Source organism: Onychostoma macrolepis, chromosome 02 (genome assembly GCF_012432095.1).
Source record: "Onychostoma macrolepis isolate SWU-2019 chromosome 02, ASM1243209v1, whole genome shotgun sequence".
Taxonomy (NCBI): domain Eukaryota; kingdom Metazoa; phylum Chordata; class Actinopteri; order Cypriniformes; family Cyprinidae; genus Onychostoma; species Onychostoma macrolepis.
Window position 1 is genome coordinate 4910844 of NC_081156.1, and position 23110 is coordinate 4933953.

At 36.6% G+C, this 23110-nt stretch overlaps 4 protein-coding genes across 4 annotated transcripts; 2 read left to right on the forward strand and 2 right to left on the reverse strand.

Moving 5' to 3' along the window:
• Positions 1 to 420: 420 nt before the first annotated feature.
• Positions 421 to 13198, forward strand: ppm1la (protein phosphatase, Mg2+/Mn2+ dependent, 1La). The gene is made up of 4 exons (XM_058755974.1): positions 421 to 1422; positions 8338 to 8512; positions 8610 to 8771; positions 11964 to 13198. The coding sequence occupies exons 1-4, from the start codon at positions 1024 to 1026 to the stop codon at positions 12311 to 12313; spliced, it is 1086 nt and encodes a 361-aa protein (XP_058611957.1). The 5' UTR covers positions 421 to 1023; the 3' UTR covers positions 12314 to 13198.
• A 1238-nt stretch (positions 13199 to 14436) lies between these two features.
• Positions 14437 to 17089, forward strand: arl14 (ADP-ribosylation factor-like 14). Its single transcript, XM_058764766.1, has 2 exons — positions 14437 to 14574; positions 14675 to 17089. Exon 2 carries the CDS (start codon positions 16041 to 16043, stop codon positions 16647 to 16649), a length of 609 nt encoding a protein of 202 aa, XP_058620749.1. The 5' UTR covers positions 14437 to 14574; positions 14675 to 16040; the 3' UTR covers positions 16650 to 17089.
• A 145-nt stretch (positions 17090 to 17234) lies between these two features.
• zp3b (zona pellucida glycoprotein 3b) lies at positions 17235 to 20356 on the reverse strand. The gene is made up of 8 exons (XM_058764753.1): positions 19883 to 20356; positions 19519 to 19634; positions 19334 to 19437; positions 19087 to 19267; positions 18730 to 18847; positions 18047 to 18132; positions 17714 to 17973; positions 17235 to 17628 (listed from the first exon to the last, which is right to left on the reverse strand). The coding sequence occupies exons 1-8, from the start codon at positions 20270 to 20272 to the stop codon at positions 17366 to 17368; spliced, it is 1518 nt and encodes a 505-aa protein (XP_058620736.1). The 5' UTR covers positions 20273 to 20356; the 3' UTR covers positions 17235 to 17365.
• A 1014-nt stretch (positions 20357 to 21370) lies between these two features.
• On the reverse strand, positions 21371 to 22700 carry gng5 (guanine nucleotide binding protein (G protein), gamma 5). Its single transcript, XM_058752640.1, has 3 exons — positions 22505 to 22700; positions 21904 to 22055; positions 21371 to 21826 (listed from the first exon to the last, which is right to left on the reverse strand). The coding sequence occupies exons 1-2, from the start codon at positions 22583 to 22585 to the stop codon at positions 21930 to 21932; spliced, it is 207 nt and encodes a 68-aa protein (XP_058608623.1). The 5' UTR covers positions 22586 to 22700; the 3' UTR covers positions 21371 to 21826; positions 21904 to 21929.
• Positions 22701 to 23110: the final 410 nt, after the last annotated feature.

Genomic DNA, 23110 nt, shown 5'->3' on the forward strand with positions numbered 1-23110 from the left:
ATGTAGACTACCTAAATATTCTTCCAAAACGTTTTATCAAATTCATTTTTGCCCTGGTTTTGGATTGGTTGTTTTGAGATGCCATTTCACCATTTATGTAGCATATATTTAGCTTAACATAAACAACAGACAATGGACAACCTTATTAAATATTATAAAAATAAAAATATATATTATTATTATAATAATATATAATTGCACCCATGAAATGTCTAAATGTCTGCTAGGCTATTAGTAAGACAAACCCAATGAACAAAAAAATCTAAATGTTCTACTAAAATCCTGAAGAGGATTTACCGACTAATTAATTGATTTTATTCGACATGACTGATATTATACATATAAAATTTACCCAATAAAACGATTTTTTTTGTGTGTTTTTATGTTTTTTTTTTTTTTTGCGTGGCTCTTGAGGACAGCTGCGCATGACGTCACAGAGTCATCGATCGGTACGTCACGTTGCGGCATCGGTAGTGCAAAAAAAAAAACTCTGTTTGATGAAATGTAGTCTGATGTACGCTTCTCAAGCTAACGGACCGATATGAGGTCATTTCTGTAGTGTATTTGTAGTGTCTATTTTCCCCGGTCCACCAGGCGCTGCAGTCAGTCACGCACGCAGCGCGCGGAAGACGCCAGGCAGCGGCGGCATGTGCATCGACGAATTAGCGTTATAAAGTGCGTTAAAACTCTCCGTGGCGCGCGCGAACGAGTAAAGAACAGCCCGTTTTGAGGAGAAACTCATCGAAAGCGCGAGCTAGCGGCGCAGATGGCTTTATAGGAGGGAATGGGTTCGCTGTCGTTGGGGGTAATGGGATCTGTGCGGTTATATGCACCGCGTCGGTAGGGCGCTAGAGCCAGACTGCAGCTGAAAGCGCCGGGAACTCGCTCCATTCTGCGGTTTATAACATAACCACCGGCCAGTCGAGATTTCAGGGGCTGATCAAACACGTCGGGCTGCAGATGGGCTTTCATATCGGTCTAATGAAGTAATTTGAAGCCCATACTTCAGTCCCCGAGCGTGTGATGATAGGAGACACAATGACGCTTTTGTCTCTTTTGGGTCGCATCATGCGTTATTTCTTGCTCAGGCCAGAGACCTTGTTTCTGTTATGTATAAGCTTGGCCCTTTGGAGTTACTTCTTCCACACGGACGAGGTGAAAACCATCGTCAAGTCCAGCCGGGATGCCGTGAAGATGGTGAAGGGAAAAGTGGCGGAGATGATGATGAACGACAGACTCGGCGGTCTGGACGTGCTGGACGCGGAGTTCTCCAAGACCTGGGAGTTCAAGAACAACAATGTAGCGGTGTACTCGATCCAGGGCCGCAGAGACCACATGGAGGACCGCTTCGAGGTGCTTACCGACCTGGTGAACAGGAGCCACCCTTCAATCTTTGCCATTTTTGACGGCCACGGCGGGGAGGTAAGAAGCGTGGGTGCTGATGAGAGTCTGAGTCAGGGCGAAAGCTACCAAAGACTTGTACATACGCTAGTTTAGCGGAAACGCTAGTTTACTGTTAAAGGTGGAATTCTAAAAAGAACGTTCGGAGAACGTTAGAAATTGGTTCCCAAAATAACCAAACATTAAGGGAACGCTCTGTGTTAGCTGGGACGACCTTCAAAGGAGCAGCTGACGCAAAAATGTGTTTACTCACCCTCATGTTGTTTCAAACCCGTATTCCTGACTCTTTGTGGAACAGAAACGAAAAGTAAATTATGGACATTCTTTAATGTACTGTACACAGATGGGGACTGGGTGGTGTAAGGCTCCAAAATGTAAACAAATCACCCTAAAAGTATCACAAAAGTGGCGCCTCTGAACAGGTGCTGCAGTAGCAGTATGAAAGTGTGAATGTTTTTACATTTAAAGGAGTAGTTCCAAAAAAATATCAAGCCTCTATAACCTTTTATTTTTCTTCTGGTGTAATTTTACTCCATACAATGAGTGAATGGTCTTTTGTCTTGGATGGGGGAAAAAAGAAGGTCATACAGATTGGAACAACACCTGAGTAATGGTGAACTGTCCCTTTAAGACTGACTATTTTTAAGAGTTTATACACAAGTCATTAAGGTAAATTCATGGTTATTATAGTCAACTAAAACTGATACTAAAAGTATGAAGAAAACAAAACCTTCCTTGAATGAAAAACTTTTTCAGCTAATTGCAAAAGCAGCAGTTCCCATTTTAATTTAGTTTAACTTTTTAATAAAATAAAACTGAAACAGAAATGACTAAAAACAAAAATGGAAAATATAAAAATACAAACTCTAAAACTATAATAGTGTCTTAGTGACACAAAAATATTATTTGAGATTATCAGACCTGTTGGCTAATTAACATGGGTTGCCTTTCTGGTTTATTTTCTGAAATATTGTAGTAATTTTATAATATATATATATATATATATATATATATATATATATATACTTTTATATGTCTTTTAGCCACACTACTTCCTCAATATCACACCATTGGTTGACCACAAGATTTACACCCTTCAAAATACTTAAATGTTCAATTTTTTTAATATTATTTTATTTTTATTTTTTTATTATTATTATTTTTGCATTGCTTACTAATATTAAATGACCTGAAAGTTATTTTTAGTGCAACACAATGTAGAATCTGAGAGATTTTTCACAAACTGCCTTTGTAATGGTTATATGAGAACTCTAATGCAAGCCAATTGAGATTCCCATGATACTTGTCTGGTGCATTCAGTCAGTTCCCCTTCCCCCCCAGACATCTGCTCCGACCAGTCTGATTTCCCAGCCTGTATGGAGCACAGACAGATGTTCATTTTATCTTCTTCACTGTGCAGTAAAGCAGATGAATGCTGGTTGGCTTAATGTGTGAATGCCTTCAGAGATGCTTTTAAGCAATGAAATTAACAGCTCACAAGGTTTAAGGAGATCTGGTAGATGTGGAAACCTATTAAAACGTCTCGGCAAGCTCTTTGAATTTAGACTTTACAGATCAGCTATTTTCCTCAGCATTCTAGTCGGCTGTTTCTGGCTCTCATGATCATTTATGGAATGCCTAAACTCTATTTATAGTGCTATTTGTTTATACAAATGTCCAGGGGCCCTCCTGCTATCCAAGCAGTTAATAGATTAAAATGTGCCAACCTTCGGCCCCAGTAAAAGGTCTTTTAATCTATACTATCTCCTACCATTAATGTTTGCTGACCCAAACGTCCTGACATTATGAGTCTTATCTGTATATGTACACATGGCAAACTGATATCCATACTAGCTGATTTTTCTAGTTGTGAAATGGAAAGGCCGTGATAATTATTGTCTAAACTAAACTGTTAATGTTGGATTACTGACACATCCACTCAATAATAGAAGAGTGCTTGAGTGTTTATTGCTACTGAATAGGTCTGGGTGATATACTTAAAATGATATCTCAATGTTTTTCCAAATTTTGATTATATTTTTGCCTTTAATCTGGAATAGCCTAATTTAAAAAGCTGTTTTCTTCTGCCCCAATTAAAAACAAAAACAGTATGAAAAAAGAGTGCGAAAAAGTACAAAAAGTGTATTCTTTAGAGCAGTGTAATTTCACATACGTTTTACACTGTGCAGCTGGGGTAAATTATGCAAGTGTTTCACAAGTTTTTAGCTAAGAACACAAGTCTGTCAACTTTTTCTGGTTTAGGAGATGCTCTGTGGCATGATTTAGTTCCCAATGGCACTAAAAACTCTTTCCGATAACACACAAACACATAAGCGCTTCTTGGCTAGTTTGCAAGAGAAGTGAAATTGCATATTGGTGCCATCTTTGGCACATTAATCTTAATTGTCAACAATATTCGATATTCATGATACTCTGTTATTTCATAAAGATTATTCGATTGATTCTAATACTGAGCACTTCACACAGATTTTAGACTGTTGTAGCTTCCAGTTAGATTTATTTGGTTAATCAACTCCAGTTTTGTTTGGTTATGAGCAGGGCTTCAAAAACTATTAAGAGGAAAAGAGGGATGAGATTCAGAGATTACCAGTTTAGGATTGGTACATTTTGTAAAGGAAGTTTTTAAAATATTATGGTAACACTTTATTTTAAGGTCTCTTAACTAGTTGCTTATTAGCGTGCATATTACTAGAATATTAGCCATTTATTAGTAGTAATTAAGCACATATTAATGCCTTATTCTACATGATCTTATTCTACATTCCTAATTCTACCCAATACCTAAACTTAACAACTACCGCACTAACTATTAATAAGCAGAAAATTAGGAATTTATTGAGGGAAAAGTCAATAGTTAATAGTGAATAAGTGTTCCCTATTCTAAAGTGTTACCAATATTATAATATTTATGATATATTTTTCTTTTATTTATATAGAATTTCTTTTATAGTAATATTTAAAAATGAATTGCATTCAGCGAGGATAAAGTAACAATAAAGACTTGTACATTATTACACAAATTTCTGTTTTAATTAAATGCAGATCTTTTGACCTTTCTATTTAAAGAATCCTGAAAATAAAAAAATAAATAAATATATATATATATATATATATATATATATATATATATATATATATATATATAGCAGCACAACTGTTTTTGACAATAATACGAAATGTTTCTTGAGCAGCAAATCAGCATATTAGAATGCTTTCTGAAGGATCATGTGACACTGAAGACTGGAGTAATGATGCTGAAATTTCAGTTTTGCCTTAAATTACATCTTAAAATATATTTTTAAAAAAGAAAACGGTTATTTAAAATTGTAATAATATTTCACTGTTACTGTTTTCAGTGTTTTTATGAAATAAATGCATTTCTATCTTCACCCCAGCACCAGGCAGAGACGCAGAATAGCAACACTGTTAGGTTTAATTATACATTCATTGTTTTACCAGAAATTATAGCCTCCCACAATGTTCAGTGCATAAATCTGATACCAAACAGCAGGATGAACACCCCACCCAGTCACAAGTCTGAGCCAATTTTTTTATTGACTTTTTAGGCTGCTTGCAGTTAGTCATTTTTTTATCATTGTTCTCGTATTCATTTATTACAGCTGTGAAGGGCTGTACTTGTTTTCTTGGGCGACAGCCGGCTGATTGAAACACCTCAGCAGTAAATAGAATTGATTGATGAACTTGGTGATGATGGCAAAAGCTAATGGTCAAATAGTCAACAATCAGTCATATTGTGGTTAAGATTTGCATGTGTAATCAACATGTAATGCAAATATAAGTTTGCAATGCAAATGTAAGTTCAGATTTAATACATGTCAAAAGTAAAAACTAGGTCTGGAGTTTGATCCAGGGGGCTGTTAAAAATACCCTGTTAAATAGACAGCCTTGTGTTTCATCATCTTTTGCCCTGTGGTGTCTGCTAATGAAGAGAGCTCCCGCTAACAATGACTAGCACAGTTGGCCTAATCAACGCTTGTCTTACGCATCCGTTGCTCTTCCTCTATTCCCCGGTGGTCTGGTTTTCTCGTTATTGTAATCTTGAATTAGGCCTGGTAAATTGGGCTTTTAATTAGCGATGCTGGTACGAAAGTGTGAGTGTTGTGACCTTATGTGTAAATTACTGTGTAGTCTTTCTTATTTAAAACTGATTCTAAATGCTCTGAATAGATGAATCCCATTAAAAGATTATCAGGTCACATTATATATATTAATGTTTTTAATATTTACACTAAATTATTTGTGATGTTTTTGAAAGAAGTCTCTTATGCTCACCAAGACTGCATTTATTTGAACAGAAATACAGTAAAAACAGTAATATTGTGAAATATTATTACTATTTAAAATAACTCTTTTCTATTTTAATATATTTTAAAATGTAAATTATTCCTGTGATCAAAGCTGAATTTTCAGCATCATTACTCCAGCCTTCAGTGTCACATGAACCTTTAGAAATTATTCTAATGTGCAGATTCACTGATCAAGAAACGTTTCCTTTTATTAATATTGAAAACGGTTATATTTATTTGCAATAAAGTGTTATAACATTATAAATTTGATATTTATATTATTAAATAATATTTACAGACACTTTTGATCAATATAATTTACATCCTTGCTGAATAAAAGTATAAATTGTTACAAAAATAAATTTATGAACAGAAATATATTTTGATAATGTATTTTTTGTAAGTGTATTTATTTATTTATTTTTTGCATCAACCCTCTGAGAAGTAAATGTAATACAACAAATACGGTAATACCTTTATTTGTTAATTTAAATTATTATTTTTTTTTTTTAACATTGTGGTAATGAGAATTAGGGTTGAGAATGAGCTGAATAGTCATTAAAATTATGCCACAATGCAAAAAAAAAAATCTTAATGGTCTTAAAAACACGCTTTTTTAAACAAAATATAATTCATTTAGATATTTCTTGAGATTCACTGGAAAGAACTGATAGGAATACACATTCACATGAATACAGCGATATGTTTGAACACAGGTGCTTAACAGCAGTAATAAAGCCCTCATTGTGCTGGTGTGTGAATGAATGAAAGTCAAAGGACGCGCGACTGTAGTGTGTTTGCGGTGGGAGGGTCTTGAGTGGATAGAGGTCACTGAGGGTTACCACCGCCCCATTGTCTCTGTTCCTGAGACACAATGATCAACATACTTTAAATAATTCAGATTGTGATGCCTGCAGAGAATTGTGCTATTGTCAGGAGTCATAATTGATGACTGTAATTGTTATTGGCTAATATTAGCAGTGTTGAGGAAGCTGCTTTACCCTTTTCAAATGGTAACTAACTACATTCAAGTTAAGCAGACAATAGTTTTAGACAATTCTGACTTTATTCTTATAGTCTGGGCTCACATTTAGTGGACACAGAAATCTCTGATCTAAGCTTTGAAAGGCTCGACTGTGTGTGTGTGTGTGTGCGCTATTTACGGTTTTAAAATCACTGACGTGTGCAAAGTGACCCTGAGCTATATCTGCTTATTCTGTAAGTGTTCTGCATGAGCGATGCTTCTGCGTAAATAATGCATCGGCTTCATCAAGAGGCTCCACCGTGTCTTTTTTGAAAAGCGGCGACTCACTGTTGCCCCTGGAAGTGGCTTTGAAAGAGACTGCAGCGTTCTCTTGGCAGACAGGTATTATGTTTGCTTCTCTGGTTTCATCATTGTATTTATAGCGTGGCATTGCTGAGTCACTTGCAAAGGCTTAAAGTTGAAAACGCACAAGGCTGTAGTGTGAGCTGCTGAATGGAATCCAGACCGTCCTGACTGAGGATAGGGAAACAGAGTTAGGAATGAAATAACGCTCTTTGACTCGCTATGTTTTGGTGATCTGGCAGTGTTTGGAAAGGGCACTCGCTCTCTAGAGACTTTCTGTCCCTTCATCTGTATTCTGCTGCAAACTCCATCTGGCTAGAGCACTTAGGCCTCCTTTAAAGGGACAGTTCACCCAAAAATGAACGTTCTGTCATTATTTACTCGCCCTCATACCTGTGTGACTTACGTTCTTCTGCTGAACACAAAATTAGATAAACTGTTTATATGTAATATATGATATGATAACTGTCTCATCCTCTCTATATGTTCTGCAGAAGAAAGAAAAACGGGTTTGGAACAACATGAGGGTGAATAAATGATGACAGATTTCATTTTTGGGTCAACTAACAGAGTTGAAAACCGAATTGAGTAAACCCTTTATGAAATTTTTATTTATTTATGAAATTTGGGTATTTTTACTATGTGGGTGAATATCATTAATAACATTCCTGTGTCTTCGGAAATAAAGGAGTGATATTTTGCTTTAAGAAAATAAAGTGATTTTCAAATATAAAAACAACAGCTTTAATAGTTTTTCTCATGCATTAGAATGATTCATTTTGTTTTTCCGAGCAAAAAATAATGACTTTTTTTCTTTTTTTCTTTTTTTTACCAAGACTAATATTTAGAACTGGAATCATTAGATGACATTAAAAGACTTCATTTAAGGGAACACAATCCAGCCACAAAATACTAATTAATTGTAATTTTAATATATTTACCAGTCTTTGACAATATCCTTCAAACCAATCGGTTTTATTTTGGTTTCAGTAATTACCAAAATAATCGTGATTATGATTTTTGCCATAGTTGAGCAGCCCTAATTATGGTAATGCCAATAGGTGCTTAATTGTCATTAAAACTTTAAGTAAAATATTAGCAGCCCACTTCACTCCTCTGCATTTCTTTCTTTCCTTCTCTTAAAGGTTTTCCACATTATTAACACCTTTTACATTTTTCAGTTATCAGTAGAATTCCGAATGAACTTCATGAACATTAATTATAAATGCTGAAGTGTGACAGGAAGAGCGAGTTCCTCATTGTTTTTGCTGTTTCTCGCAGGCAGCCGCCGATTATGTGAAGGCCCACCTGCCTGAGGCTCTGAAACAGCAGCTGCAGGCATACGAGCGAGAAAAGAAAGACAGTCCTCTCTCCTATCCCGCCATCCTAGAGCAGCGCATCCTGGCTGTGGACCGGGACATGGTGGACAAGTTCTCTGCCACCCATGATGAAGCAGGTGAGCAGGGGCGAGAGTGTGTTTTAGGTTGACCTTATCTATGAGATTTAGCTGACTGGAAACAGTAAACAATGCTGAACCCTTCTTTTGTCTTCAGGCACAACATGTTTGATAGCCCTGTTGTCAGACCGTGAACTGACTGTGGCAAATGTCGGAGACTCTCGCGGCGTTCTCTGCGACAAAGACGGCAACGCTGTGGCCTTGTCACATGATCACAAGCCTTACCAGCTGAAAGAGCGCAAGAGGATCAAGAGAGCGGGTGAGTTTCTTTGGGTGAGCTGCTGTAGCCATAACTGATGATTTTGGTTGGCTTAACTTTGACAAAAAATCAATAAGTGCTTCAGCTACAAAAAACCCATTTAGGCACTTTTAATTATTATTTCTTATTTATCAGTTAATTGAATAGAATTTATTTTCTTAGGGACATTTTATCATAAATAGTAAATGTAACCATGTACAGTAGCTGGTGTAGGTCGGGGAAAAAGCCATTCACATATGAATCACGATTCTGTTTCTACTGATTCAAATAGATTCGTGAATTATGAATTAAGCTTACTACAACAACAGTTCTTAACGAACAGAAAATAGGCTTAAATCATGTCTGTTTACTGGCGCACGTCTCCTATGTGCACACATACTTTTTACACACGAGAAGCGCTTTCATCGAACAATAAAGTGCTTGTATGAATGAACATTCCTTTGATTCAATACATCTCTTAACTTGATGCTCACATAAACTGATCAGATTTTAATGATGCAAAAGACATGCCTTTGCATTTGTATTTTTTTAATTTGACTAAAATAAAATTCAGCGTTTAGAACCCAATCTAAAATCAAATCTATGCATATATTAAATAGAAATTTGATTCAAAATAGATTTTTAATCGAATCATGACCCAAGAATCGATTTGAATCAAGTTGGGATTCCAAAAGATTCCCACCCCATAGTAACTGGTCATTTTCAGAGGAGTTTTGCAACATTCATTCTTGGCCTTGTATAGGCCATTGTATCTTAAAGCATTTTTTATTCGCTTACGCAGTATTTTAGTAGTAATTTTATTGCTCTTATTAATAAAATGTTATTTTTATTTTATGAAATTACAAAAATTGAAAAAGCCAATTAAATATACAACTTTAGTAACTGTAGTACAATGTTTGTGTATTTAATAATAATAATTAATGTTTGTTTGTTAATTGTCACTTTTTTTTTTTATTAAATAACCTTTTGATTGTTGACCTTTGTTTGACAGTGGTTGGATTTGACAATTACCAAACACTTAATTGTTGATCTTATACAGGAAACTTGTCACCTTTTGTAGAATAAAATTATTAGGGGTTCAAGCACGCAGTGCTGAAACCCTCTTGTATCTGTTAGGATTTTTATTATTATTATTATTTTTCTGCCGTAAAACTGATCGTGCAGCCAAAATCGTAAGGCCTAGATCGTAGAGCTCAATTTGGGGAGAACCTATCAAAATCTCAGCCCAATTGGCCAATAGGGGGCGCTACAGTGCAAAAAAACGAACTTTTCAGATATTTTTTGGCCATAGTTTGTAAACCATTTGTTGTAGACTCAAACACTTTTCGCCATTGCGATCCTTGGATCAGCACGAACAAAAGTGGAGCCTGAAACTTTCGAGCTACTACGCACCGTTTTTCCGCAAAATTGATTTATATCTGAAACCTACTTTTGCGAACTAGTCCTAGGTTTTTAGGCAACAACTTTGTCTCTGGGTCTAATGCTGTCAATCAAATTGTTCATTAAATATTCTCAAATATGTTAAAAACCTACTTTTGTGAACTAGTGCAATGTTTTAAACTTAAAATCAATAAAATCACTGCAGTATAATTCTTTAGAGTCTCTAGGTCAATAATTATCAAAAAATGTTCACAACATTTGGACAGCTACAACAGAGTCATATTAAAATATTGCCATGATATAGTGTATCCAAAACCCTATTAATCCTAAATCAAAGCTCCAAACTTCATGAAAGGGGAGCACATGTGTCATATGATTGTAGCATGCAAAATGCAGAAGGTTTAGGACACAGACATTGGTTGCCTCTAAAACACTTAAAAAGGTGAAAATAGTACATTTAAATGATAAAATATCTGGAATTGCCTTTAAAACCACTAGATAGCAGTAGAAGACCATTAATTGGCTCATTCTTCTCACTGATATAGCTCTTGTTACAGGTTAGCCATGTTTTCATGTGTATAAAATATAAAGTCACTATGATAACATTTTATATGACACTTTGTCAAAGTTTACCACTTTAAATTACACGTTTAAATTGAAGAATCACATTTTGCAATTATGACACATTATGATTACAGTGAGACCTGAAAATAAAGAGGTATTTTCAGCATTATAAAGAGAAGACTTGCAGTAAGCATTTTGTTACCTATAATTTACTTTAAATCATTATATCTGCAACAAAAAGTGTTTGCATGTGTGTAAGTATGCTTACTTTGTATTATGTGTTATACTTAAGCCCTTTCATTTCAGGTTGAGTATGTGTGTGTTCCAATATTCTTCATCATGGATGTGTTGTAATGTCAGTCCAACATTTCAGGTTGACCTAGACCATATCAGCTTAGATGCAATAAAGTTCCTAAAGCGCTTGAACCTCGGTAATCACTGCTTGCAGCTATATTTATTATTATTATTTCCATAACAATAGTATTACTACTACAGTAATATATATTTAATGTTTGTAATTTAATACAACTAAAAAAGGTTGTTGTTATTATTATTATATTTATCCTGGATCACGCTATGGGGTTTGCATAGGTCCATACAAAACCAATACATTTCAAAATTTGTAAAACCCATTAACCTCATAGCATTATTTTTGCAATGCTTATTGCAGTGTAAATGCATTCATGCCACCTCTGAACAGTCTAAATGAATAAACCAAACTAAGTCACTTAAGAAGCAGTTTTTGAAAACATGTTTTGTCCTCATTGTAGCCTTATAGGTTTATGTACAATAAATTCAATGTTAAATCAAAATATTTCTTTCTTAGTTATGTCAATTCAGTAATTTTCTCAATATTAACACAATAACTTTAAATTGTCTTTTGGGGGTAATGTCTCTGCAATTCATTGCATCAATTAATTGATACATTGTGTAATTCATTGTATTAAAACTCTTGTCAGCCCTAGTATAAATTTGACTAATTATATCATTTACATTTTTAAATGCATATTTACAAACCTTCAAATGGGGAAGTCAGTACAAAAAATGTGTGTTTTAATATGACAAAAAAAATTCAGCCTAACACTTTAACCTCCTATTTAACTATTGGTTAGTAAATGGACATTATTAAACTTTTTAGTAATTTTTCAGTGATTGGGCCTTGCGGTTGTTGTAGGATTGCACTTGTGATACACTTCACTGTGACAGCACTGTGTGAATGTAACACATCTGTGTGATCTCATCCATCAGGTGGCTTCATCAGTTTTAATGGTTCTTGGCGTGTGCAGGGCATCCTGGCCATGTCGCGCTCACTCGGTGACTACCCTCTCAAGAACTTGAATGTGGTCATCCCAGACCCAGATATCTTGACCTTTGACCTGGACAAGCTCCAGCCGGAGTTTATGATCCTAGCCTCCGACGGTCTGTGGGACGCGTTCAGCAACGAGGAGGCCGTGCGCTTTGTGCGGGAACGCTTGGATGAGCCGCACTTTGGCGCCAAGAGCATTGTGCTGCAGTCTTTCTACCGTGGATGTCCCGACAATATCACTGTCATGGTGGTGAAGTTCAAGAGCAGCTCTGGGAGCAAAACTGGAGAGTAGTTGGACTCAACCAATAAACAGCCTCCAATGTCTTTCCATTAATGCATATTGCCAGAGGCTAGACAGTGTAATAAGAGGCAAACTTTTTTCTCACAATTACAATAAACTGTACAGAAACGCATATGCATGTGCAAACACGTGCATTCCCAGTTTTTTTTTGTTTGTTTTTTTGGTGTGTGCCAAATGGACACTTTATGGAAAATGTATTCTGTAATTACTCCTTTTTCAATTCATTACTCTGTAAAGATGATGTATCCTGGCCTTCCTTAATCAGAGCAATATTATTTGTGAAACAGCAATTGGCATAAATGGTAGAAGGACCTTTATTGCCTTGAAGATGCACTCGTAGTGTTTTTTTCAGGAGACATGCATAAATATCATAACTTTATTATTTTTTGTTTGTTTCTTTTTCTTGTTTTTGTGAATTAAGGAGCCGATGAAACCATATCCGGCTCTTGAATTTGGATGTGCATGTTCCATTCATATCAGTTCAGGGCATTAATGCCAATTTACACTGGTGCTGCTCATCAGTTAGTTTAAAAGAGGGTGGAATAAGGTTGTGTTAGATTACGTATGTTACACTTTGATTAAATTTCATAACAGGTCTATGTCCCATTCATTCTCAGAGATTCTAGTCATTCCTGCTCATTCAAGTCACTGTTTTAATGGCTATATGAATACAGAAGTGGCCGGATTGAAGGTAGAATGTAATGTAATTTGTCAAGACTGTTGAAGTAATACTGGCAAACTGTCCTCCAGCTTTCCTCCTAGTTTACTGATAAAATTGGCACCAGCCCCGATCTACACAAAGGTTTCATTTCTTGCACTGTGTGAAATGTATGTGGGAGAATAAAGCGATAAATAAACCTAACAAGTCAAAGCTGACATTGCTCATCTTTGCTCTTTTTGATAAGTTATCATATATGTATGTATGTGTATGTTTGTGTGTGTATGCTAAAGCTTGGCCCCAGTATAATTTTTTTGAAGAAATTAATATTCAGCAGGGAAACATTAAATTGATCAAAAGTGACAGCAGAGACAACAAAAAAAAAAAAACCTTTTAAATAAATGCTGTTCTTCTGAACATTCTATTCAACAATAAAAAGCTAAAAATAGTTTCACAACTGTTTTCAACATAAATGTTGCTTTGAGCAGCAAATCAAATCAGCATATTAGAATGATTTCTGAAGGATCATGTGACTGAAGACTGGCGTAATGCTGAAAATTCAGCACAGGAATAAATTACATTTTAATAAATATATATTTTTTAATATATTTTCAGCATATATATATACAGTATATATGAAGAGTTCATTTGCAAAAACAGATAACGGTTATTTTGATCAGGTTAAAAAAATAAAATAAAAATACAGCTAACTAACAATAAAAAACATGATATTTGAAAAAAAAAAACGTTTTAAAAAGTTATTTGTTTTTGCAAATAAACTCTTCATATATATATATATATATATATATATATATATATGTGTGTGTGTGTGTGTGTGTGTGTGTATTTATATATATATATATATATATATATATGAAGTTTATTTAGTATAGTATAATTTATATATATTATTTATTATAATCCCTTTTATATATATATATATATATATATATGTGTGTGTGTGTGTGTATTTATGTATTTATATATATATATATATATATAAGGGATAAGGAATTCTTTCAAAAACATTTAAAAATATATATATATACTACAAGGTATATTACATATTATTTATTTAAATAGATTGTTTCTATTTATCAACTGGGGAAATGCTCAATTCCTCCTCTATCAATTACTTGAAATATAAGCTGTTGTAATTAATTGCATATATATCCATAGAAATAAATGTAAAGCATTTTAAACAGGTTCATGGTTTATATAGGTTTCAAATTTGGTACATGTTTGAAAACACATATAGCCTATTAATATCTATCAATATATTATATCAGTATCAGTATGTTAATGGTATCCTAGATTGGTCATTGTAACAAAAACACACCTGTTGCAGATCAAGAAGATTTCATTTTATTTTGTTAATTTTTATAGCTATCTAATACAAGTAAATTAACGTTTGTTGAAAAATAAATCAAATCAAAATCAAATCAAAGCTGGTCAGGCAAGGGTAAAGCCTGGTTTGCTGGTCTCAGCTAGGCTACTTTAAAGCGGTACAGCTTTCTCCTGTAAAACCGGTTTTAGCAGGCTGGGAGACCAGTAAAAAACAACCTTTAATCTCGTATGTGAGCGAGCACAGATTGTGAGGCAAATAATAAGCAAATAGAATAAGCATATGAATGATGACGCTTTGCTGTTTGCATTCTTCCTGACCTGACAGACTGACTGATGTATTTTCACAGGTCCAGCCGCAGTAACCTTACACTGCAGCGCCGTGTCCGAGCTTTAACGCTGACGCGCTGCCGGATGCTCAGCGGTCCACCGTGACAACCGGGGCCAGGTGTAAAGCCCCAGAATAGCACCAGCATTGTTGAGTAGACTATTAAAGCCCCTATGGTGCCTGTTGCCACTGGGTAAGCTTTCTATAAACCTGCGCTTACACACTCTTCCTGGATCTGACGCCCAGTAGTTCAGTGGTCGTAACGTATAAATGTACGTTTGAGCTCAGTGTTGGCACGGAGTTCACGAGACACCCAGCGGCCTACATTTCAAGGATTTTTCCACGCACAAAAATGGGTCAGTGTAGTTCAAGGACATCCGAGCAGTTTAACGAGTTTACGTCACTTACAACTACAAAATTGTGTGAAAAACGCTCTCCCGGCATTTCACAAGAGAAATGGCGAGCGGACGCCTCTCAGAGCGAAGCGGCAGCGGAGAGACGGCGCCGCGGCTGCGGGACCCACGACGACTGCTCCGGACTGGTCTTTGTGGCAGATCCAACCGGTGGGGTGTGGATAGACGAAACCCTCGGAAGACAAAGGTGAACCTGTGGATGTGAAGTTGGGGTCGTCGTTGTTCTTGTTTTTCAATGAAATCCATCCTGAGGTTTCTAAAGGTGATGACAATGTCAACAATCCAGTGCTGGAAGTATCTGGAAGGATTGAGATGGGATTATTGGATGCCTGAGGCCGGGGCACACATTAAACTTTTTTGTTTGGTTTCCATTAACTGAAATGGATTTATTTGAAGAGTTTTTCCAAGATATGTATTGTTGTCATCTATTATGTCACTTACTGCCTGGTCATTGTCACACATGTCATGTGGTCAGTTGATAAATGTAATGGGGAAACCCATGGTTAATTTCTTTAAACTTAGTCACTTCTCAGGGCAACAGTCTTAACTGAGAACTTAAAATTATTTATATCATATCTATTTATATATGTTTATTTCGCAAGGGTTAAATTTTCAAGTTCATGTGTCAAATGACATTTTCTTTATTTTCTTTCGGATCTTTAGCCATTTTGAACATATGTGACATGAGAATCCATGAAAGAGATTTTAATTTACTTTTATCATGGGATGTTTTGTTTAAATGTGTACATTATTTAAGACACGAGAGATAATCAAGCAGAACTCCGTTCCAGGCATTCTTAGCATATCATTTGGGAGGTGTCCCGTGATACTTTGACCCATTAATCATACAGCACTATGTAGATAAGCTAGATATAATACATCACTGAGTAAAGCAGACACCATCTTAGGTAAACTCACAATTGTTGAGAGAACACAGTGAGAAGCTTTGGTGTTTGTGAACATCTCACATGTACAATGGGCCATTCAGGATCCAGACACAAACCTGAAGCCCGTATCCTCCTCTTAGGGCTCGACGGAGCTGGAAAATCAACACTTCTTTACAAACTGAAGTACAATGAGGACTTCCACACGGTTCCTACAATTGGATTCAATGTAGAAATGATCGAAGCGAAGAAGAACAGGGACAAAATCACCCTGACCGTGTGGGACGTCGGAGGGCAGGATAAGATGCAAGTGCACTGGAGGAATTTTTACCAGGACACAGCTGGAATTGTGTTCGTTGTGGACTCTTCTGATATTAAGCGTCTGGATGAGGCCAAGAGAGTGCTGGAACAGACCTTAAAGAGTGACCATCTCAGGAGACTCCCGGTGGTGGTTCTTACCAACAAGCAAGATATTGTAGGAGCTGCAACGGTAACTGAGATCACAGAGCAGTTTAACCTGAGAAAGAGTTGCAGTGAACGAGACTGGTTCATTCAGCCGTGTTCGGCGCTGACTGGAGCGGGTCTGGTGGATGGCTTCAGACGAATGGCACACCTGGTGAAAATGACACCCGAGGACAATAACATCAAAGAGACTGTGAAGTATATAAGATCAAAATCGGTTATGTCACTGAAGAAGTAGCGAACATGGTAACTTATTAACCACTTTTTATGGAAGGTTATGTACACAATGCTACCAAATTTGGATAGTTAATAACATGTGAACGGAGTGAAAAATTAAATACTAAAAGACACTAGGATGATTATAAATGAATTCTTAAATTCATTACAGTAACCAAGATAAAAAAAAACTTGAATGTCTGTAATGAAATAAATGCCCATACAAACAGCAAAGCCTGTTAACCACACTTACGAAAAGTTATGTAAACTTTAGTTGTTCAGAATCATGTGAACTGAATGGGAAGTGGAGTTATAAGGAACTGTAAAAGGGTCTAAATATTACCTTGAATTAATTGAATGCATTTAACACATGCTGTAGAGTACTTGTACATTTACAATTTTATTTTTTTTATAAAACAGACTTAGATTATGTAAACAATCATGTGAACTAAAGAAAAAAAAAAAAAAGGAAACAAAAGGTGGCAGATGTTACAAGTCATGAATATATTTATTGTTGTGTCGGGAAATGTATAAAGAACATGAATGTGCAGTTTCTTTCTTTAAATCTAACTTCAGCAATTGAGATGTATGAATTTTAATGCATGAACACTCTGTGACCACAGCATCTGCAGTAACGACAAGGACCAAGAGGAGAGGTTCTAAAACTTTTATTTTTAGAAAGGTCACATTGTCAGTTTCCATTTTTTCCCCTTGTGCTCATTTTTCTTATGCGGAGGGTCACCGTTCAAACCCGCTCCCTTCCTCTGAACTGAAAAGATCAGAAGCATTAAGGAACAGGCCCTTCTCTAATGGACTGAAGCGCTCAGTCTCTTGATCGGTTTTAAACTCCAGCTCATCCATCACGGGACTCGTCTCAGTCGAGTTGAATAAGAGCTCCGGCTCCTCAGGTGGGCTGGACTGCGTGTACCCAGTTGATTGGGTGGTGGTTTCTTGCTTTGGGATCAGAAACAAAGGACCTAATGTGGCAAGCTTGCTCCAGTCTGTTATAAAAGGAGGGTGTTTAAGTGCCACATAAAAAAAAATATATATATATATTGAAGAATGAAACATTAAAAATGTGAAAACCTTTGTTCGAGTCTGTTCCTCTCTTCGACACACCACTGGCATATTGCCTTGAACGTATGAGAGCTTTAAAGGGTTCCAGTGACTGACCAGGTCTCACATCATAGAAACCAGCCGATCTTGGTTTTGGGGCCAAATAAGGCTGCTTGACAGGAGGGGCTAGTGTGACGCGGAAAGGCTGGATTGGTTCTGGCTCTGCTGCAGCTCGTCTGGATGGCTCACAGGTGTTACACACCTCGTCACCTCCATCTACAGACTGCCACCTGCAACATCCACAGGGATCTTACATAAAGAGCAACTGGTTTATACAAAGACTTGATACAAGCCAGTCATTACCTTCCATCAATAAAAGAACATGCTCGATTCTGAGAGCTCACAGGATACGCAGCAGGGATAGCTTTTAGGTTACATGTGATGAATACCTGTTTCAAATAAAACCAGGAGGCATTACTGAGTTAGATTATGCAGACAAGTAGTCTGCCAAACCAAAATTTGTCATTGACTCATCCTCATGTTGTTTCAAACCTGTATGAGTGCGCAACACAATGGTATATTAAAAGGAGGTTCTAATTGTTTTGATCCATGAGGAAAAAAAAAAAAAAAAAAAAAAAACACACGACTTTAACACTAGGCATCATACACTTTCCACTTTGTAAGTGGTAACAAAGGAAAAACTGGGCATCATGTACTAAACGAATGAGGATCACACCCTACCAGCCTTTTAAAGTCATTCCAAGCACAATTTCAGGCAGAAACGGGCACCTTGTTACTAGGAGATGCAGGATAAATTAAAGTTAAATCAGCAAACATCTGATACCCTCAAACTAGAGGGAATCAAAGTCTGAAGCTTAAAAAAATATATATTTTATATGAGAGATGAAAGTCAGTGCTTATACAATTTTCTACAAAATCTGTCGCTCAGTGGCCAAATTCTGTACAAGTCACAGTGTTTTCTCAGTCTTTGACAACCTTCATTCCTGGGTGAACAATCTTTTCAATTAATCTTAATTTCTGCTCACCAAGTTGCTGGTCAATTTGTAGAATCTGAAGGCATCCAGTTGCAGGTTTAATTTGTTGCCTTGGCTCCTCGGCAAGAATTTGGAGCGAGAGTACAAACTCCTACTGTCTGCAAGACATCTGAAAGCAGTCTACATGATTAGAGCTTCCTTTCCAGAAATTCAAAGTGCTCAATTCAAGTGTACAAAGTCCAGTAGTGTGTTTCTCAGTGCCAAGACAAGTAAACCGTTCTTGCATAACACTTTCTGCATCCCTTTGGATACTTATTCGTTTTTACTACAGGATCAGTATTGGTAACTTTAAGACCAGAGTTTAAATCTAATAGATGCAGTAATTAATTAAAGTCTGACAAAACTCACCCGTGATGATCCACAAAAGAATATTTGATGTCACTAGGAACCACGCCATAAGTTGGTGTAGCAACACACCAGTCAATAAACAGAAGGAAGGGGAAGTGATTGGCCAAGGTAACCGATGCTTGAAGGTGTATCGCATCCCCAAGGAAATAGATGTTTGAGCCCCTCTCATACTGCCAATCATCTTAAAAATAAAGAGAATCTGTTAAATAATTCTGAAGCAGAATGTGGTGAACTTAAAATACCGTACCATTCATCAGTAGGAGACTAAAGTCCAGATAATCTGTGGCAGTAACAGAGGAAGCAAATGGGATCCAAGTGGGTGCCACTGCCGCACTGTCAACACTGTACCGCCTTAAGAGAACATAAAACAAAAGTTAACGAAGCTAAAATTAAATCTAAAATGAAGAAATCTGATTAGGTTTGTCAGCGTACCTCCGGTATTGGCACTGAACAGGTATGACTGCACCTTCCTGGCGAAGTACACCATCAGGAGATGTTAGAGGAGCGTACACAATGACATTTGAATATACTAGAGAGTCTCCAGTTACCTGAGAAGACAAATTAAACATCACATGCGTTTGTGAACTATTTACCAGTAGTACAAGCATCACAGTGGTCCCCTGCTCTTTGAGGCCTGCCAAGCTGGTTGCCTACTAGTCTTCCAGTCAGACTAAGTGACAAGAAGCAGAACTCAAAGACCACCAACAGAAAGCAGGTTTGTGGCCAGTTAATACAGGACATTTTTCAGCAGAATGCCCATCTGTAAAAAAGGTCTTCAGATAGTATGTAAACTTACAGACAGTTTGGTTCCACAATCTCTGAAGTGAGCAAATACGGTCAACTGTGATTCTCCGGTTAGCACGGCTCCACATGATGCTGATGGGGAACCCAGCCACAGCTCCTCAGCATAGACTGGAAACCCCGACGCAAACAGGTCTACGTTCATCGCGACCTCTATCGCATCTTCATGGCAGTGCACGGACACGGTTTTCTGACGCCGTTGTGGAACGGGGTCTTTTATTTTAGGCGGACTTTGCGGACCCGCGGCCTGATACTGACTGCTCAACAGCTGCTGGCTTGCCAAAGGCCCTCCTTGCTGGAATGTACGAGGAGGAGAACATCCAGCGAGCAGGGGGATCATAAGAAAGACAGCAATACACCATGTTAACGTGCTACTCAGCCACATCTCGCCGGCTAAACTATTGTATCAGAAGTCCAAAAACCAGCTTATCGACGATGCAAATACAACACAACGTAGGTCACCGTTTTTAACACGGACTAACTTATTCTTGCATTAATTGCCTAATCACTCACCCAAACCATATACACCTGATTTCTATTCTTTCAGGCCAATTAGGTTCCATGAAAATATTTAGAAGCAATGACGTTGCTGCACCTGTGCGTTCGAAATGAGGCTATTTAAAATATTTAAGAACTTTTTGAAATGTTTAAATCTACTTAGATTTTTTTAACTTCACATGCAGTGCAATGTTCATTTTTAAAAACAAATATCCCATGTAAACCTCAAATGCGACCCTGGACCACAAAACCAGTCACAAGGGTAAATATTTTGGAAATTGACATTTATACATCATCTGAAAGCCGAATAAATAAGCTTTCCATTGATGTATGGTTTGTTAGAATCGGACAATATTTGGTCGAGATACAACTATTTGAAAATCTGGAATCTGAGGGTGCAAAAAAATCTGAATATTGAGAAAATCGCCTTTAAAGTTGTCCAAATGAAGTTCTTAGCAATGCATATTACTAATCAAAAATGTAATTTTGATATACAGTAGGAAATTGACAAAATATCTTCATGGAACATGATCTTTACTTAATATCCTAATGATTTTTGGCATAAAAGAAAAATCAATAATTTTGACCCAAAAAATGTGATTTTGGCTATTGCTACAAATATACCGCAGCAACTTGAGACTGTTTTTGTGGTCCAGGGTCACAAATAATGTAAAAAAAAAATGCATTTGTAATTGTTCAACTACAAAAATACATTTAAAATGCAGTTTTAGGTGGAGTAAAGCATGTCATGGCGCTTGCAACAAACTGACCGGTTACCGTTTTATGACATCTATGTAAATTATGGATAAATTCTCAATAAAGCCTAAAGCAATACCATATCATGTATTTTGTTTGATTATTAAAAAATGACATTCACACTCAAATTTCATGTCACTGTGATAAAACCGTAGCTTCTGTTCTGCTTATAAAGTTCTTAATATCCTCAGCAATTCTTTACCGTAAGTATAAAAACAACAGAGACATGTAGAAATCAATGTGTTTATTTTGGGTTATAAAAAGTCTAAGGCAGAGAAGATAGAAATAGACTACAATGTTAAAAAGGCACAATAAATTACTAAGTTTCCTCTGCTGTGCCACACAAAAATACAAAAGCCTTCCCTCCACAAAACTGGAGCGTTGTTTATCACTCATTAAGGCAGACTTTTTCAGTTTGAGGTCTTCAAACAGAAATCTGAGGGCTGTGAGAAGGAGAGTCAAGCAGAGATATTAAACAAAATTCTTCTTCTAAAATGGAAATGCACCATAACAGACATAAAGCAGCCAGAGCGGCAAATCCTTTCAGTTCTTGTGTTTGTGTTTATGGCATGAGGTATTAACTGGCAAGACGACAGCTTCTTGCTGCTGCTTTTTCAATTACACATCACGGCAGTGGTTTTCTTCTTTTTTTCCCAGCAGAAATGTCACAGGAACAGGAAAAAGCCTGAGAAGACAAATATTAATTGTTAGTTTCAGTTTTATATTGTTTAGTTTTGAAAAAAATTAGAAACTCATTCTTACCAATGGCAGATGCCCATCATGGACCCTCACAAGAAGGAGCAAACCTTCTGTGTCCTGAAGGGGTTGGTGCTTGAAGACACGCCGGTCAGCAGAGGATCTTGTAGGGCGTTCTGAATGCAGAACTGCTGAAGCTCTGCAGCCGCCTGAGAAACCTAAATAAAATTAAACAAAAAAAAAAAAAAAAAATCACAACATCTCACAAATGGAAATGGAAATATTCAGTAGGTTGTATACACAATCAGCTTAAATGCTAAATACATAACAGACAAACAAATACATTGGAAAATGGGTGTAATATAAGAGTAATGTGTGTTTCTTGCCTCTGTTTCTTATATATAAATAAGGGAGGGTCTACATAACAAACTAACGTTACCCATTCTAGCTAGCTAGGCATAGATCACATTTCTTTTCCAGAGACTGTGTAATGCTCTGTTTATTTAATTGGTATTAGTATTACTTCACTACAATATAAAATTATTTCAATAACTGAGAAGGCACTGAAACAAAGCTAACGGGCTACAGGTCCACGCCCAAGCTCAACCCGGCGGCTAACTCACTAGCTTCAGTTTCCTCAGAAATTAAACCGCTAAAAGAAACAAACCTTTACTCTGTTGATGTTTGCTTCGAAGCGCAACTGCTGAACGATTTTCTTCATCGCAACAATGTTTGATGAGCCCGACATGATCTCTGATATTTCTAATCGATGTGCAACAGCGAAGACGTTGTGAGAAGGCGGTTTCCGGTTGGTTCAGTCCGGAAGTACACGAGTGAAACAATTCCTTTCGCGTATTTTTTCTGAAACCTACTATGGCGAGGGCATCGCTCATGAATATTAATAAGGTCCTGGCAAGTGACCTTTCACTTGAGTCTGACTTGAGTTCTTTAGTCTAATTAATATTCAAAAGATAAGCCTTCCGCGTAGTATGATTGGATCATCCATCAGCCGCAGTACAACGCCCACTTGCCAGCGTCAGCCAATCAGCAAATCAGTTGAGGGTACTGGAGAAACGTAATTAATATTCATAACCTATTGGAAAAGAATAGGTATCGAACTTGTTTTTATATCGTATTCAGAACGTACAGCCTATACGCCACCTGTTGGCGATTAGATATTATATCCTCCTGACAGTTTTGTCAATTTAGTATTTTGTCATGTCATTACATTGTTCAGAGCATAAGAATTTTTTTTAAAATTATTCATGTTATG